At 35.5% G+C, this 14,159-nt stretch overlaps 2 protein-coding genes across 2 annotated transcripts; one reads left to right on the top strand and one right to left on the bottom strand.

Moving 5' to 3' along the window:
* Nucleotides 1-61: 61 nt before the first annotated feature.
* Nucleotides 62-12,424, bottom strand: LOC140049687 (solute carrier family 2, facilitated glucose transporter member 8-like). Its single transcript, XM_072094640.1, has 8 exons — nt 12,271-12,424; nt 11,542-11,698; nt 10,775-10,981; nt 10,179-10,278; nt 8,850-9,064; nt 2,465-2,723; nt 1,374-1,759; nt 62-1,015 (listed from the first exon to the last, which is right to left on the bottom strand). Exons 1-8 carry the CDS (start codon nt 12,321-12,323, stop codon nt 845-847), a joined length of 1,548 nt encoding a protein of 515 aa, XP_071950741.1. The 5' UTR covers nt 12,324-12,424; the 3' UTR covers nt 62-844.
* LOC140050797 (uncharacterized) lies at nt 4,118-7,358 on the top strand. Its single transcript, XM_072095811.1, has 4 exons — nt 4,118-4,184; nt 5,215-5,259; nt 5,681-5,843; nt 6,554-7,358. The coding sequence occupies exons 1-4, from the start codon at nt 4,118-4,120 to the stop codon at nt 7,356-7,358; spliced, it is 1,080 nt and encodes a 359-aa protein (XP_071951912.1).
* Nucleotides 12,425-14,159: the final 1,735 nt, after the last annotated feature.

The raw sequence follows: 14,159 nt of genomic DNA, 5'->3' as shown, positions 1-14,159 counted from the left end.
TTAAAGAGGGCGCTCAACAAGTATGGAGCGCCAAAGTGCCAAAGTAAATTACTCCTCAATCGTATTTAATGTTTTAGTAGTATTTTACTGTATCTTTTATTTCAATGAAAAAATAGAATTTTCTTTCAATTCTATACATGCTATCTAGTACGCCTATTGCTACATACATTTTTAAAAACATCGTTTTCATTGATGATGATGATGATGATCTTATCATAATGATCATCTAATTTATATGTAAAGCATTAAATAAAAACAATGAATACTTAAATATCAACCATCGTCATCAGGAAATATTAACATTTAAAAGATTTAAAGCTGGGACTGATAGTGCATTGCATTGCTTACCTGTAAAGTTTTGTAGACTTTGGGATGGATTTAAGAAATGCCTTTATCTCATTAAAATGGAGTACATTTAAAAGTAACCTAAGGGAACATTACTTACCCGTTGATTAAGTTAATTAACAATTGGAATAAAATATGATAGTACTTTAAAAAAAATTATATTATTAAAATTTAAAACATAATTTAATGTAAATTAAAAATAATTTTATCTTATAGTTGTTTATTTATAATTTAATTTTACATATGTAAACTATGGCTTAATTTTGATTATTTTTTATTAGCATTACTAGTAACTGGTTGGAGGTACACCTTTAATTTTTCTTCTTGCGTCGTGTTTGTTTAATTTGTTGGCTTATAATTTGTAAAATGTTTCTTTTGCCTGAATAGACCTAAATAATAATAATAATAATCATCATTATTTAGGTCATAATTATCATCTTCTTTACCAAAGTTTTTGCCATAATTTAATAATTGTCAACATCGTAATTCCGTCACATCATTATGTAGTACAATCATAGCAAACTTTATATTTGCTGCCACGGTCAAACGTAGTTGATATTTCTTCTAACGACTTTCCTTTGGTTTCCGGCACACAAAACGTCACAAATATGACGCTTAGAAAACACATGCCTCCATAAAACCAGAAGACTCCAGCATCCGTCATAGCAGCCTAAAAGCGGTTTTTATAAAAGGGAAGACAAAAACAAAACAATATTTAAATTTGTGTGACGTGATAATGACTGCCTCTGATAATAATTGGCATGCTGGAGGTATGATAATGATAACGACCTAATATCGATTATGATAGATTAAATTATGATAAAATATATTATGATCATGACAATGTTAAGATATTTGTTTATACATACGACGATGTGACGATAGCGTTTCAGTTTAAAACCGTGCATATAATGGTGGTTCCTACTAGGACGATAACGATACGATTCTTGTCACATGAAACGTGACGACACGACGTAAAAAATCGTTTATATTATATCGTTATAGCCACTTTTTTGTAGTTAACTTACCGACATGTCAAAAAACTCCTTTGTTACTGTAAAGGCCGACAGCCAATTAAACATCGTCGCGACAGCACTAGCGGAAGCTCTTGCTCGTGTTGGTAAGATTTCAGACATAATCAGCCACGGTATAGAACCCCATGCCAACGCAAACGATGACGTAAACACAACCAGGCTGCTCAACGACAACCACGTCAAATCTAACGTTGATGGTGATGACGTGGTTGCCGTCGTTGAATATAAAAGTTCGTATGATACTGTGGACATGTTGACGTTGCCGTCGACAGACGGCGGAGCTGTCATCTCTAGGTTATTTAACGTGCCACTGTTTGTGGTGACTTCTGTCAATTTGTAGTACAAACCAAACGTTGTCGTACTTATACACATTCCAATCGCTGTATGGAGAATATACACATTATTTGGTTATTTAAAAAAAAAACTATTATAAAACCAACACTATATATTACGGAAGGTCGCCTTCTCTGATCAGACGATCTTAATGCGGCAACCATTGCGACGACCATAGGAACTTCAACATCTTTACGAAAAAAATTATGCGTAATGTTCGTCCGTCCCTTATTTAATTGTAACGTTTTGCCCATTCGTACTCTATAGTAGTTAGTTATAGTTTTTAGAAAACGTTTCAAACATAATGCTATCAAAAGCTTTGTCTACGCTATATCAAACTAGTTTGACAAAAAAAAGTGTCATTTGTGGTGAAGCGGTAGTTATCTTACGTCATCGGGTCCATATATTGGCACATCACATTATTTTGTCACATAAAGTTTGATAGTGTAGACAGAGCTTACCAATATGTATTTGTATCCCATAATGTTTTTCCGTAAAGTTTATATAATATTGATCTCAGCCTAAATTGTTAAAGGTGAGGAGTCTAAAGCTCTCTCTCTCTCTCTCTGTCAATTTATGTGAAAAAAAATGTTATGTGACCTTAATGAACATTATGATATGTCATATCACTACCTGCCATATTTGGGTATCACATCAATATTTGAACACATCACAATTGTTTTTTGTCAAACTAGTTTGATAGTGTAGACAGAGCTTTAGTAGGCCTAATAATACATACATAATACAATTACCTGCAACAATAAGAAGTATTTTCCGACCCGTCCTTTCAATGAGCAACATAGAAATAAATGTTGCCACGACTTGCACGGCGGCTATGATTATCGCCGCGACGTTGTCGTCTAAGGACGGTGATGCCGATTGGAAGATAGTGACAGAGTAGAACGTCACCGGGCCGATTCCACTGAACTGCTGGAATACCATCAACATGATACTGATTCCCAGTGGTATGTAGATGTTTGGTTGCAGGAACTCTATGTACTGAAACTCCTCCTATGAATATACATAATAATAATATTTGACAACGTATTAGGGATGTACATGCAATTGCAAGATTTATGATATCGGCCGCACGCGCTCGCCGTCGCCGTAAATCGCTGTGACGTCAAATGTGTTTAGCGAAATCTACTTCATGAGTTTTCCCTGTTGTTAACATACAAGAGATAGATAGGGCCTACCCGTCATTTCAATTGCTAATTAACCTGCATTGCACCCACCCCCTCCAAAGCGTAATGTACGTAACTGATCCCGTTACGCTCAACCACAAACCCCTCTCAGTATAATTTACACACTATTTCTCTTTTCCCGGACAGTTCAAATGTAGGTGAAAAACTCTTCACTATAGAGTTCTAGCCATGTTGAACTAAGAGTTATACTCATATCTCTGAAAACTCGTATCTACCACCAATGAGGTTATCAAATACAATATACTGGATGACTATCAACATGTGATATACGTCATATACGTAATACACCAAGAGTTATACCCGGTACCCATATCTCCAAAAATGCATATTTACGAACGAGGTCATCAAATACAATATGCTGTATGACCTCATTCATTTTATGAAAAATATCTGTGTTTCCCCTTTGTATCCGTAACAATAAGTGTATTCACAAATATGACTATTGGTCTTACTGAAAAACCGAATCACAACACAAACACAAGATAACACTGGGCCCGATCACCTGGCTATCATGAACAAATACTATATAAAAAGAGTTTAACATATTTTACAATCCATCTTCATTTGTTTTCTCTTCTTTGGGTCATTCAACTTTTATTTCATTTCAATATCATACGGTACATGTAAAATTATAATAACAATTTTTCTTGTCCATGTCCATGAGGATTTGTATATTGTAAAACAATCAATTAGACATCTTCATTGACTGTTTGGTTTTCAACACCAACAGTTATATTGACAGATTTTTAAAGTTTAATGTTTTAATTTTTCAAATATGTAAAAGAAACGGTTTTTTTTAAATTAATCATTAGGCCTACTCCACTGAAAACAATAAAGTATTACCATCTAGAGGCCTATCGACAGGGCGCTTCATGGACGACGCAAATAATAGCATTGGATACAAACCCATTCCCTCACCTCACCTACCTAATAGCATTACCCAACTTTAAGGATATTTATAAGTTGGGGATTTTTTTATGACGCTTTCTACTTTATAAGTGTTTGTTTCTTATCTGTTTATTTGTCTTTAAAATGTTTGTGCCCTCCGGATGTGCGACTGTAATCTGGTATCAATGTTCAAATCTTGTTGAATAATGATTATTTATGGCCTTTATATTTTCCCGAGACCATACGTATATAAGCGGTACCAAACAACTTAATATCATTTCTTCTTCTGAAGCTGCAGCATAACTATACAAGATGACTCGCTCAATGACGTTAGTGTTGCTTCTCTGTCTGACATACACTCTGCATACATCTGGAGCAGGTAAGCTTTTAACCGAATTGTCAAAACAAGTAGCCATGTAGGGCCTAAGATCATCACATTCGACTGGTCTGTTCTGGTCAGGTTTTAACGCAAACTTTGTGAGATATCCAACATCTCTCTAATTAGGCCTAGCTCAGATTTTTCGCCGATTAATACACACTTGATCGCTGTACTGTGCTCTCATATTAAGAACATTGGTGATTCAATTGGGAATAGTGATTTGATATTGTGAACTACAATCATAATAGCAAATGTTCTTCTTTCCGAATGTTTCCGACACATGATTTGTCGTGTCGTACAGAACAGTAAAATCAGGGAAGAGTGAATGTTTCACTCTTCGCTGGTATAATGTAAAATGTTGTTATTTACGGTTACTTATAATATCTTATTTCAGCGAGCGTGGCAAAGAACCCGGCCGAAAAAGACATTTCCACCAAAAAAGGTAAGGTAAACACATACGATCTTATAGAGTTATTTTGTATCCAAAAAATATTTAGGTCTACTTGCTGCTTTCCAATTGAAAAATTAGCAGAAGGGAACATTTTTTCTCATAACAAATCGTATTTGATTATTATACAACTATACGTATTTAAAGAGTAGCTTTTTCTGTACATTTTTACCAATGGTTGGTTCCCACTAGAGACGCAACACAAAGACGTAACACAAGTGAGTTGACCACCCGGGTTGACCAATCACAAGCGATGGAATATTCGAACTGTCGCTTGTTATCGCTTGCGATGCGTTTACGTCCTTGCGTTACTTTAACGTCAGTCTAATTTCTTCTTAACGTAATTTGTCTTTGTTCTGTACCTGACATCTTGTCTCTGACGCCAAAAAAATTAGTACCCTATGGTTTGTCCGAATAATTTTTGTACCTTACTGTACCTAGAAAACAAAGTAACTTGTATTGCTCATTTTAAAGCCCTTACGGTGATATTACGAATGTAACTATTGTTACGTTACGGTTACGTTTATGGTTATTCTGGATAAATCATTGTTAGTATAAAAGCATTATTTATTAATTATTTAGATAGTGTGCCAGAACCGGATGAAAAAAGCGTTTCCACCAAAGCAGGTAATCAGATATTTTGTTTAACGGTATAGCTCTGTTTTGTACAATTGCTTTCGATTTTTGCTAAATACTTTTCCGTTTCAGGTAAACGTAAAACGGGTCTGTGGACATAAATTGTAGGTCTATTAATCTTAACAGTTTTGTTTCTCATGATTTGTATATAAAAAAATGTAACATTGTAAAAGTGTTCAGTGATGAATATTTTAGTTAAGCTCCATTTTTTGGTTATTTTAAAAGATTTTCTCGTTTCTTTTAAATTTGTGTTGTTATTAAGATGAATATGAAATAAACAAAAGGAAAAAAAACAGCAATTTCAGCGTGAGGCAGATTGCCGGTGCCTGTTAAGTCTTCCAATCAACAATCCAATCACCAACATGGTTGATATTATTATTCCACAATAACTATTTACATTATATCTATTTAGTTTCTACGAATGATGTATTCCTGGGTACAACCTTCACACTTGAGATGGGATTCTGCGTAGGAACCGAAAACATCCCGTATACGGGAGACTTCGATGGTGACGGTAATGAGGATCTGTTGTTTCACGACTCCAAGACTGGCTCAAAGCGGATTTACTATGCAAGGTAATAATATAAAACACTCCCGTAATCTTTCATAGAAATCGAAAGTAGTATTTCAATCGAGTGTATCATGAGATTTTCTAAGGGTTTTATTCTAATTAGAAGGTATTAAGGGACCATTCAAATAAATCCTAGCCGCAGACTAGCGACAGAGTACTAAACAATCGCCGCACTTAGGAACCTCAATTTACTGTATTTGAGTGCCGTTGATACTAAGCCCCAGTTCAAGCAGGTCTTGGCACAGTACCTTTTTACTAGACTTGCCCCAAGTCTGTAGTTATTTTATTTCGATGCTTTTAATTTTCGATGTTTGTCTACAAGCTCAACTAGTATAATATGTATGAAACGCCGTATGTGCCAACATATTTATCTTTTAACTAAGATTAAGTCAAACTCCGTACGTCTGGAACCCAGACTATACCTTTACAGAAAACCAAGATCAAAGCCATAAAACCATGACCTTTTGTGTGTAGCACTAACGGTAAATGGTGTAAATCCTGAATAAGAAGAAGCCGTCTACTTGCGAGACCATGAATATGAAATATAGGGCCTAAACATTTAACCTTTTTTCGGAATCCCTGTTGGTCTTTGTAAAAAAAAAACGTAATTAACAAAAATAATTTGTATTGACTAATTACAATAATAGCAGTGTTTGATGATAATCTGATATTATGTTTTAGTTGATGTTACATTCTTCTTTTTTTTTTTTAAAGTTGCGACGGCACATTTAATGGTGACCGGTCATGGCGAAGGGAAATGGCATTTTGCCACCAAAACGGATATGAACTGTTCATAGGCGACTTCAACGGCGATGGTCGATCCGATATGCTGTGCCATGTTCCTCAAACTGGCCAGAAGTGGGTAGCTAAGGCACAACCTGGGGGTGTATTCACTGTTACCCCTTGGTATTATAGTATGAACTGGTGTAAGGGGTCTACTGAAACACTCTATGTTGCCGACTTCAACGCGGACGGCCGAGATGATATACTGTGTCATACAGCCAGTACGGGTTACATAAAAATATCGTACGCCAGATATGATGGTACATTTTCTACCTCAGCGTGTTATACACGAAGCATGAGCTGGTGCAAGGGTACAAATCAGAGACTTTTTACTGGCGATTTCAACGGAGATCGAAGGGCTGATATGCTCTGCCACGACTACTCAAATGGTTACATATATGTAGCAGCAGCAACAGCAACTGGCGGATTTACCTCTATCACGTGGAGTAGAAGTCTTGGTTGGTGCAAGCATTCGAACTCTGAGCTCAGCGTCGGAGATTTCAATAAAGATAACCGCGACGACATCATGTGCAGTGATACCAATGGTCCATACTGGATAGCATTCTCTCTGTACAACGGTTCGTTCTCGTCAAAAGGTTGGACCCGTAAACAAAACTGGTGTACTTCCGGCAATAATGTGTTAGTTTCGGATGTGAATGGAGATGGTGGGGATGACTTGCTGTGCCATAATGAAGATGACGGCATCAAGTACATATCAATCAACCAAAAGGCTTAACATCCTAGGCTTATTGGCAACTCTTTTCCATCCATATTTTATTCTTATATTTTACTCATCCTCATCAATTAAAACTTAACGAAAAATGTTAAAATCAATTGAAAAAAGAATCGTAATAATAATAATTGTTCTTATTTTATATAATAATAAATCAATTTGAACCTTTAAGGGCTTCACATAAAAATACAAGTAATCCATGAAATAAATAAAATAAAAAAGAGCAATTAAAGGTGAGAGTGACAGGCCATAAAATATATGGATCTCAACTGAATTGAATAGGGTTTATCGAGGGTGAACATATTTGTTAAAAGGGTGAGTTTTTAAAAGCTGTTTAAATATTGGATTGTTTTGCTTTTACATTTATTTACAATCGCCGTTTAAATTGGTACAATAATAAATACATATTATTGATAACTTAAATGTAATCGAATGTCAACGTGTAATAATAAACACTTTTTATAATACGAATTCAACTTTCTTTTCATCAATGTTGTATTTTTCACCTTTTTACATGTTACGCTTACTGGATGCGTTAAGGCGGCTGACCTACTGTACACAATCAATTAACACTCCAGGACAGCCTTTAATTTCTGTAAACAGTAGCAGGTATAGACTAGGCTAGTCACTATCATAATACCCGCTTCATCATAATACCCGCTTCATCATAATACCCGCTTTATCATAATACCCGCTTTATCATAATACCCGCTTGCGCTCCTGCCAAGATGCTGGAATAGGTCCTACAGAGCTCCGCCACCATAATCACCACACTTTTTCCAAACAGTGGAGAAATCGGAATTTGTAAAAAGTTTGATAGTGTAGACCGAGGCAATCTAACAACATGAAACTGAGCTCGTCTTGCCAAGATAAGAACTTGTAACTTTGATCTTATGTCTGGCTGTGACAAATACCAACAGTACTGTTGCGGGATGTCTGTTAAGGGGCATGGAACTCATCGTGTTGCAGCCATAGATACCCTTAGATCTCCGGAACTTAACTCAGCATTCTGTTATTGTTATTGCTTTGTGTAGACTAAGCTTAAATTCACTATCACTGGGATAACCCGTTTTCGTTAACAATATAGTATTTGATTACAGAAAAGATAGAAAAAAATCCAGTATTGAAAATAAAATAGAAAATATAATTTTATGAGTAGTTTTGCCTGCCATTCAATTTGCTGCCACAAACAGAGCTCTTTTTGACAGACATTTATTGATTCCACTGACAGTGCTGCTTCATATACGCAAAACAAAAAAAATACAAACTGGAATTGTTTAGCCATGGAGGAGATTATTTTCCGCTATGGTTTGGCGGCTTATGTAAGAAAATCTTAGTAGTTGGGAAAGTAATCACAATACCGATTCTTAAATACAGGGATTTGTTACGCTCTGATTCGGTTCTGGTAAATATTTCATAGCCGCATTCTGCACACTGGAAGTTACAGTTCACTTCGAATTCACAATTCTACATAAAAAAATACCTATAACTTACCGAGTTCGACTTTGTAGCCTCAGCAATTTCTTTGTATTCTCTTTCGACGTCATATGCATCACCTCGTAACCACTTTAATGTGGACAAAGCCCGTGAACGGTCGTTTTTACCAATGCAGTAATGGGGCGTTTCTGGCATAAACAATAACAACATCAAAATAACAGTTGATAACGCACTGCCAACAACTGCTAGCCAAACATAAGACAGTGTAATACCTACGAAAAAATGTACAATGTTAATACGTAATGTATTGTTCCCGGATGTATACATGCAAAAAACCGTACGCAAAAGTACGCTTATATAATGAAAAATATACTGTTTCAGTTATGTATAGCTTGGTTCCCACTCAGACGCAACGCAAAGTACGTTAGCGCATGCACCGTGTTGCGTCCAAGTCGGAACCAAGCTTTAAAGCGTGGTTCCCACTAGCGACGCAACACAAGGACGTAACGCAACGCAAGTGAATTGACCAATCACAAGCGATGGCTTATTCGCTTGTGATTGCTAAAGCTTGGTTCCCACTAGAACGTAACGCAAGGACGTAAACGCAACGCAAGCGTTTTAACCAATGACAAGCGAAGTTAAAGACAGTTAGCAATCACAAGCGAATAAGCCATCGCTTGTGATTGGTCAATTCACTTGCGTTGCGTTACGTCCTTGCGTTGCGTCGCTAGTGGGAACCACGCTTAACTGTCTATAACTTTGCTTGTCATTGGTTAAAACGCTTGCGTTGCGTTTACGTCCTTGCGTTACGTTCTAGTGGGAACCAAGCTTTAGGATAAGACGACAGTACTTGCGCTGCACTAAGCTTAAAGCGCAAGCAATCCTGGTAAGAGAATTAGGCTACGCATATTCAGCAAGGGACTCAAGTGAACTTATAAACACGATACCCCAGCATGATTTGTAGTAGGCCCACCAAGGTAAGCTTAGGCCTAAAGTTCAAGCTACCGTAACCCTGGTAAAGCTTGGTTCCCACTAGAACGTAACGCAAGGACGTAAACGCAACACAAGCGTTTTAACCAATGACAAGCGAAGTTATAGACAGTTAGCAATCACAAGCGAATAAGCCATCGCTTGTGATTGGTCAATTCACTTTCGTTGCGTTACGTCCTTGCGTCGTGAGGTAGTGGGAACCATGCTTAAGAGAATCAGGCTACGCAGGGACTCAAGTTAATTTTTAACAGCTTTGTTGCACGGGATTTATCCCAGCATGGAAATTATCAAAAGAACAGTGACAGGTCAAACAAATCAATCGTTATCACGAGTCGTTTATTTTATTATGTAGGCATATATAGTTTCCGACTGTAAAACAATACAAGAACATCGTACCTAATGCATTTACAATAACCAAGCCAAATCCTAGAAACATCTGAACACCACCTACTAAAAACCCTCGAAGGTTAGGACTTGACAATTCTGATATATACACCTATGATGTTAAATAAAAAAAAGAATTACATAATACATAAATACAGCAAGGTAAATATTGAAGGATAATGGAGGAAACGACAAAAAAAAATGTATTCATTCATTTTGTAAGATATCAAAGTCATGAGATTTTCCTGGATGTGAGTACCAGCAAAATCAGCAATAGCAAAGCAAAACATAGCTTAGCAGTGAATAAAACAGCTTAAGTAGTGCTAAAAAAAGCACATAATAGCTGCGTTAAAGCTTAAGCAAAACATAAGCTATACAATAAGATGTAATTATACACTTAAATGTGCAAAATTAGCTAAAGATATAGAAGTGTGCTTATTATGCTTTTTGGTGTGATAGACCAATACTGCGCCTATCTTTTTGACTTAGGCGTTTGTTAACATGGAAATTATTATTTCTCCATTCGCCGCAAAATATAGAAACATTGAATAAAACTATGAAAAATGCATGAAGTATGTTATCAAGTAGTATTGGCTGTGTACACGTACCGGGGTCGAGAGAGAAAACATCCCGGTTCCGATGCCAGTCAGTATACGTCCAACATACAATGATGCTACATTATCAAGAGATGCTATAAGTCCATAGCCGAACGTAAGTGGTAAATTACAGAGCATCATCGTGAACTTGCGACCATAATGACTGAGGCAATAGCCAGCAACAGGACCACCAATGATTGCCCCTATGGCCATCAGTGACTAAAATCAAAGAAAGTGTGAGTTCAAAAAACAGACAAAGTTTTACCTTTTAAGAGCGTGAGTCTAAATGTTGATATAGGTCTATATTATGATAAATTTCGTTAAAGAATGTCCCCCTAAATTTTTTTTTGTTAATATGCCATTTTAATGTCACATAATAGTTATTCAGTTTGACCAAAACCTGGATCGAAAAAAAGTTATTTACCTGAAAATATTTTATTAATTCAGAGCAAAAAATACATAAATTGTCTGTCAGACAATGGATTTGGTTAAACTTAAACGTTTCTTTTGTCTTTTTATAAGTTTAACATTTTTTTAACAGAAGTGAAAAAAACTTTATTAAAACTTCAAAATAGCCTATTTAAAGTCTGATTAAATTAATCTTCATTTTTCATGTCCCTGGGGGACAATACATCATTAAAAAAAATGACAATAGACATTTTGTTAAATGTGTCGTTATCGAAATACCCGTTAGTAGTATTCAGCGACAAATGAATAGTCGATATCTACGCAAGGTTGTGGGATAGCCTTGATATCTACGGGTAGGGTAGTACGCTTACACTAAACCAGGAAATTTGAGTGTCCGTTGTAAGTACATTTCTGTTCTCCATATCAGGGACGGCCGGAGACGTAAATGCCAAAGTGAAACCGATCATAGTTGGGCCATTCAAAGCAATGAAGGCCACCAAGTAAAGATTCCTATGCCTTGGTTTTACACTATAAAAGAAAAATAAGAATCGCATATTATGGTAGGTCTACGGTACGAAGGAGTAATCATAATCATGGAGCTATAAATGATAGCTCCATATTTTATAACCTCTTCCGTTGATCATATTTTTATATGGCATTTAGATGATGTACGGGTAAACATAGAGATATTATGTCTCTATGGGTAACACGACTGAACAGCCATGTAAAGATCTGAGATTATCATTTGTTTTTATACTAAAATATAACATATTTCATAAAACTATGGTAGGCTACAGAAATAATATGAGGGTAGACACTGTCAGGTCATAGCAGGTGAAGGTCTTCAATATCGAGAACAAAGAACGTTGTTTGATAGCCTTGGTACCACCAATAATGTTGATTACAATACACATAATTTCTGAAAGATTTTATGGTAGGCCTAGTAAAAAGTATAGTTATTTATTAGGTGGCATAATTTCTTCGTTTATTCGTTTGGGTAAATTTTGGGTATAACATACATTAAGTAGAAACTACAAACATTTAGGCTAAACCATGGAAAAAAAACTTTTCTCAGAACATAGTTATTAACGCCGGCTTACCTTTTATATTCTGTGCCCAATGACTCCGCGTCTGGAGTCCCCAAAGTAGCCATAACGTATGTTGTCTATTGCAGCATAAATCTGAATACAGTAAACAAAAAATGGAAATACAGGAGATCTAATACGATGCGTTGAGATAATTATACTTAATAGAGACAGTGCTATTGATCCGCTCAAGCCTATTATGCAACACGTGATTGTGTTTTGAAGGCGGAGTGTTTATGGGTGACGGGACGGTCATGACACATCATACAATAGTCTGACGACACGACAATAATAGAGTGACTAATATAGAGGGTAGGCCTATATTATTTTACACTATTAAGACAAAAATGGAACCAAAACAATTGAATTGGAAAGCAAATAATTAACCCATTTAACCAACAACGAACTCTATTATAAATGATACATAAAATTGATAAATAAAAGTAAAATGGAAGGATGGTCTCGTCTGTCAAGAATATCGAACCCAGGAGAATTGATTGGAAGGCACTACAGCACCAACAAACATTTTGCCAAAAAAAAAAGAAGAAAAAAGAAGTGAAAATATGATTTTTGTATCACACAAATAATAGACAATAAAAAAGAAAATGATTTTATCATAAATGTCTACTCCGCCGTCGGTAAACTAAATTGCACAACAAACATAATATCTTTAATAGTGGATGGAAAATAAGGTTTAACCTAGAAATAATTGCGTACAAAGGTTTTTCAACGTTTTTGGATTCTACTCTATGTCATTAGTCACAGAAAAAAAGTCCCGAGAAATCGGACCCTCCGAAGGGGTCATTTGAGGTCAAATTAAGTGGAAATTAACATAAATTAATTAAAATATCTTAATATCAATCAATCTTAGGCAAACTTTGTGTATTTATCATATGACTAAAGTGAATTCCATTGATCATCTTATTTATCAATAATCATGTTACCATAGCAACCGTTGCTATGCGTAACTAAGGAAAATTAAAATAATTAATAAAAAATAGTTATATTGTGTTTGAAATGTTAAAACTGATGAATTATGTACTGAGAGATCCCCTTATATCAACACAACATATTGCCACTGGAATAGGAATGTGGTTGCCATGGTAACAATAACAAATAAATAAATAAAATTAAATAATTAATAAAATAAAATTTAATGTTTTCAGGTCTATCAATCTTATTCAAAATGTGCATGTGCATTGTTTGTTCATGTGCAATCATATTGATGATAATATTTTATAAATATGGCATTACCCTAGCAACCGTAACTAAGGAAAATACAAATAATGAATAAAATACTATAAATAATGTTTAACGATAGTATTTAACTATATAAGATTGTAATGACTTACTATAATAGTAACTGCTTTTGAAATGATAATTTACCATCACATGATGATGTTTTGATCAAAACCATTACAATCAAACAGCAGTATGGCAAGTGGCAGTGGTTACCATCCATTTATTAAAGCATTTTATTCCACATTTAAAATTGAAATTGTATCGCTCTCTTTAACACAGTGTACATTAAAATATAACAGATAATTGCATACATACTATTTGGAGAATTTACTTATCATCCTCTAACACCATCAGTTGGATACACTACTCGTCATCACTTTCATCATCATCAATGTCGCCTTCGATGTCAATTATTGGGCAATTTTCGCATCCTTCTAGCTGGCATGATCCACATGTAGATGTACACTGTAGGCCATATCGTCTGCAGCCACATCAAGGTGTACCACATCCAGTCTTACAATTGCAATGTATCATTTTGAGCAGATGAGGTGGTGCAGCATCCTCGGTTGTCATTTGTGGAACTAGGCGGTTGTCTTCTTCCTTCCATCCCCACTCCGATAACACCATATCTGTATCATTCATAGACCATGTCATAATCTGCA

Source organism: Antedon mediterranea, chromosome 1, assembly GCF_964355755.1.
Source record: "Antedon mediterranea chromosome 1, ecAntMedi1.1, whole genome shotgun sequence".
NCBI classification, from domain to species: Eukaryota; Metazoa; Echinodermata; class Crinoidea; order Comatulida; family Antedonidae; genus Antedon; species Antedon mediterranea.
Note: the sequence above shows the minus strand (reverse complement) of the source record. Positions and strands in the feature narration are given on the sequence as shown.

What these genes read in the sequence shown, in the direction of transcription:
- LOC140050797 (XM_072095811.1), top strand. Translation starts at nt 4,118, where the DNA reads ATGACTCGCTCAATGACGTTAGTGTTGCTTCTCTGTCTGACATACACT. An exon ending in AAGCGTTTCCACCAAAGCAG is followed by an intron (nt 5,260 to 5,680) that starts GTAATCAGATAT and finishes ATATCTATTTAG; the next exon opens with TTTCTACGAATGATGTATTC. An exon ending in AAGCGGATTTACTATGCAAG is followed by an intron (nt 5,844 to 6,553) that starts GTAATAATATAA and finishes TTTTTTTTAAAG; the next exon opens with TTGCGACGGCACATTTAATG.
- LOC140049687 (XM_072094640.1), bottom strand. Translation starts at nt 12,323, where the DNA reads ATGGCTACTTTGGGGACTCCAGACGCGGAGTCATTGGGCACAGAATAT. An exon ending in TGTTTTCTCTCTCGACCCCG is followed by an intron (nt 10,279 to 10,774) that starts GTACGTGTACAC and finishes TTAACATCATAG; the next exon opens with GTGTATATATCAGAATTGTC. An exon ending in GGTTATTGTAAATGCATTAG is followed by an intron (nt 9,065 to 10,178) that starts GTACGATGTTCT and finishes ATTTTTTCGTAG; the next exon opens with GTATTACACTGTCTTATGTT.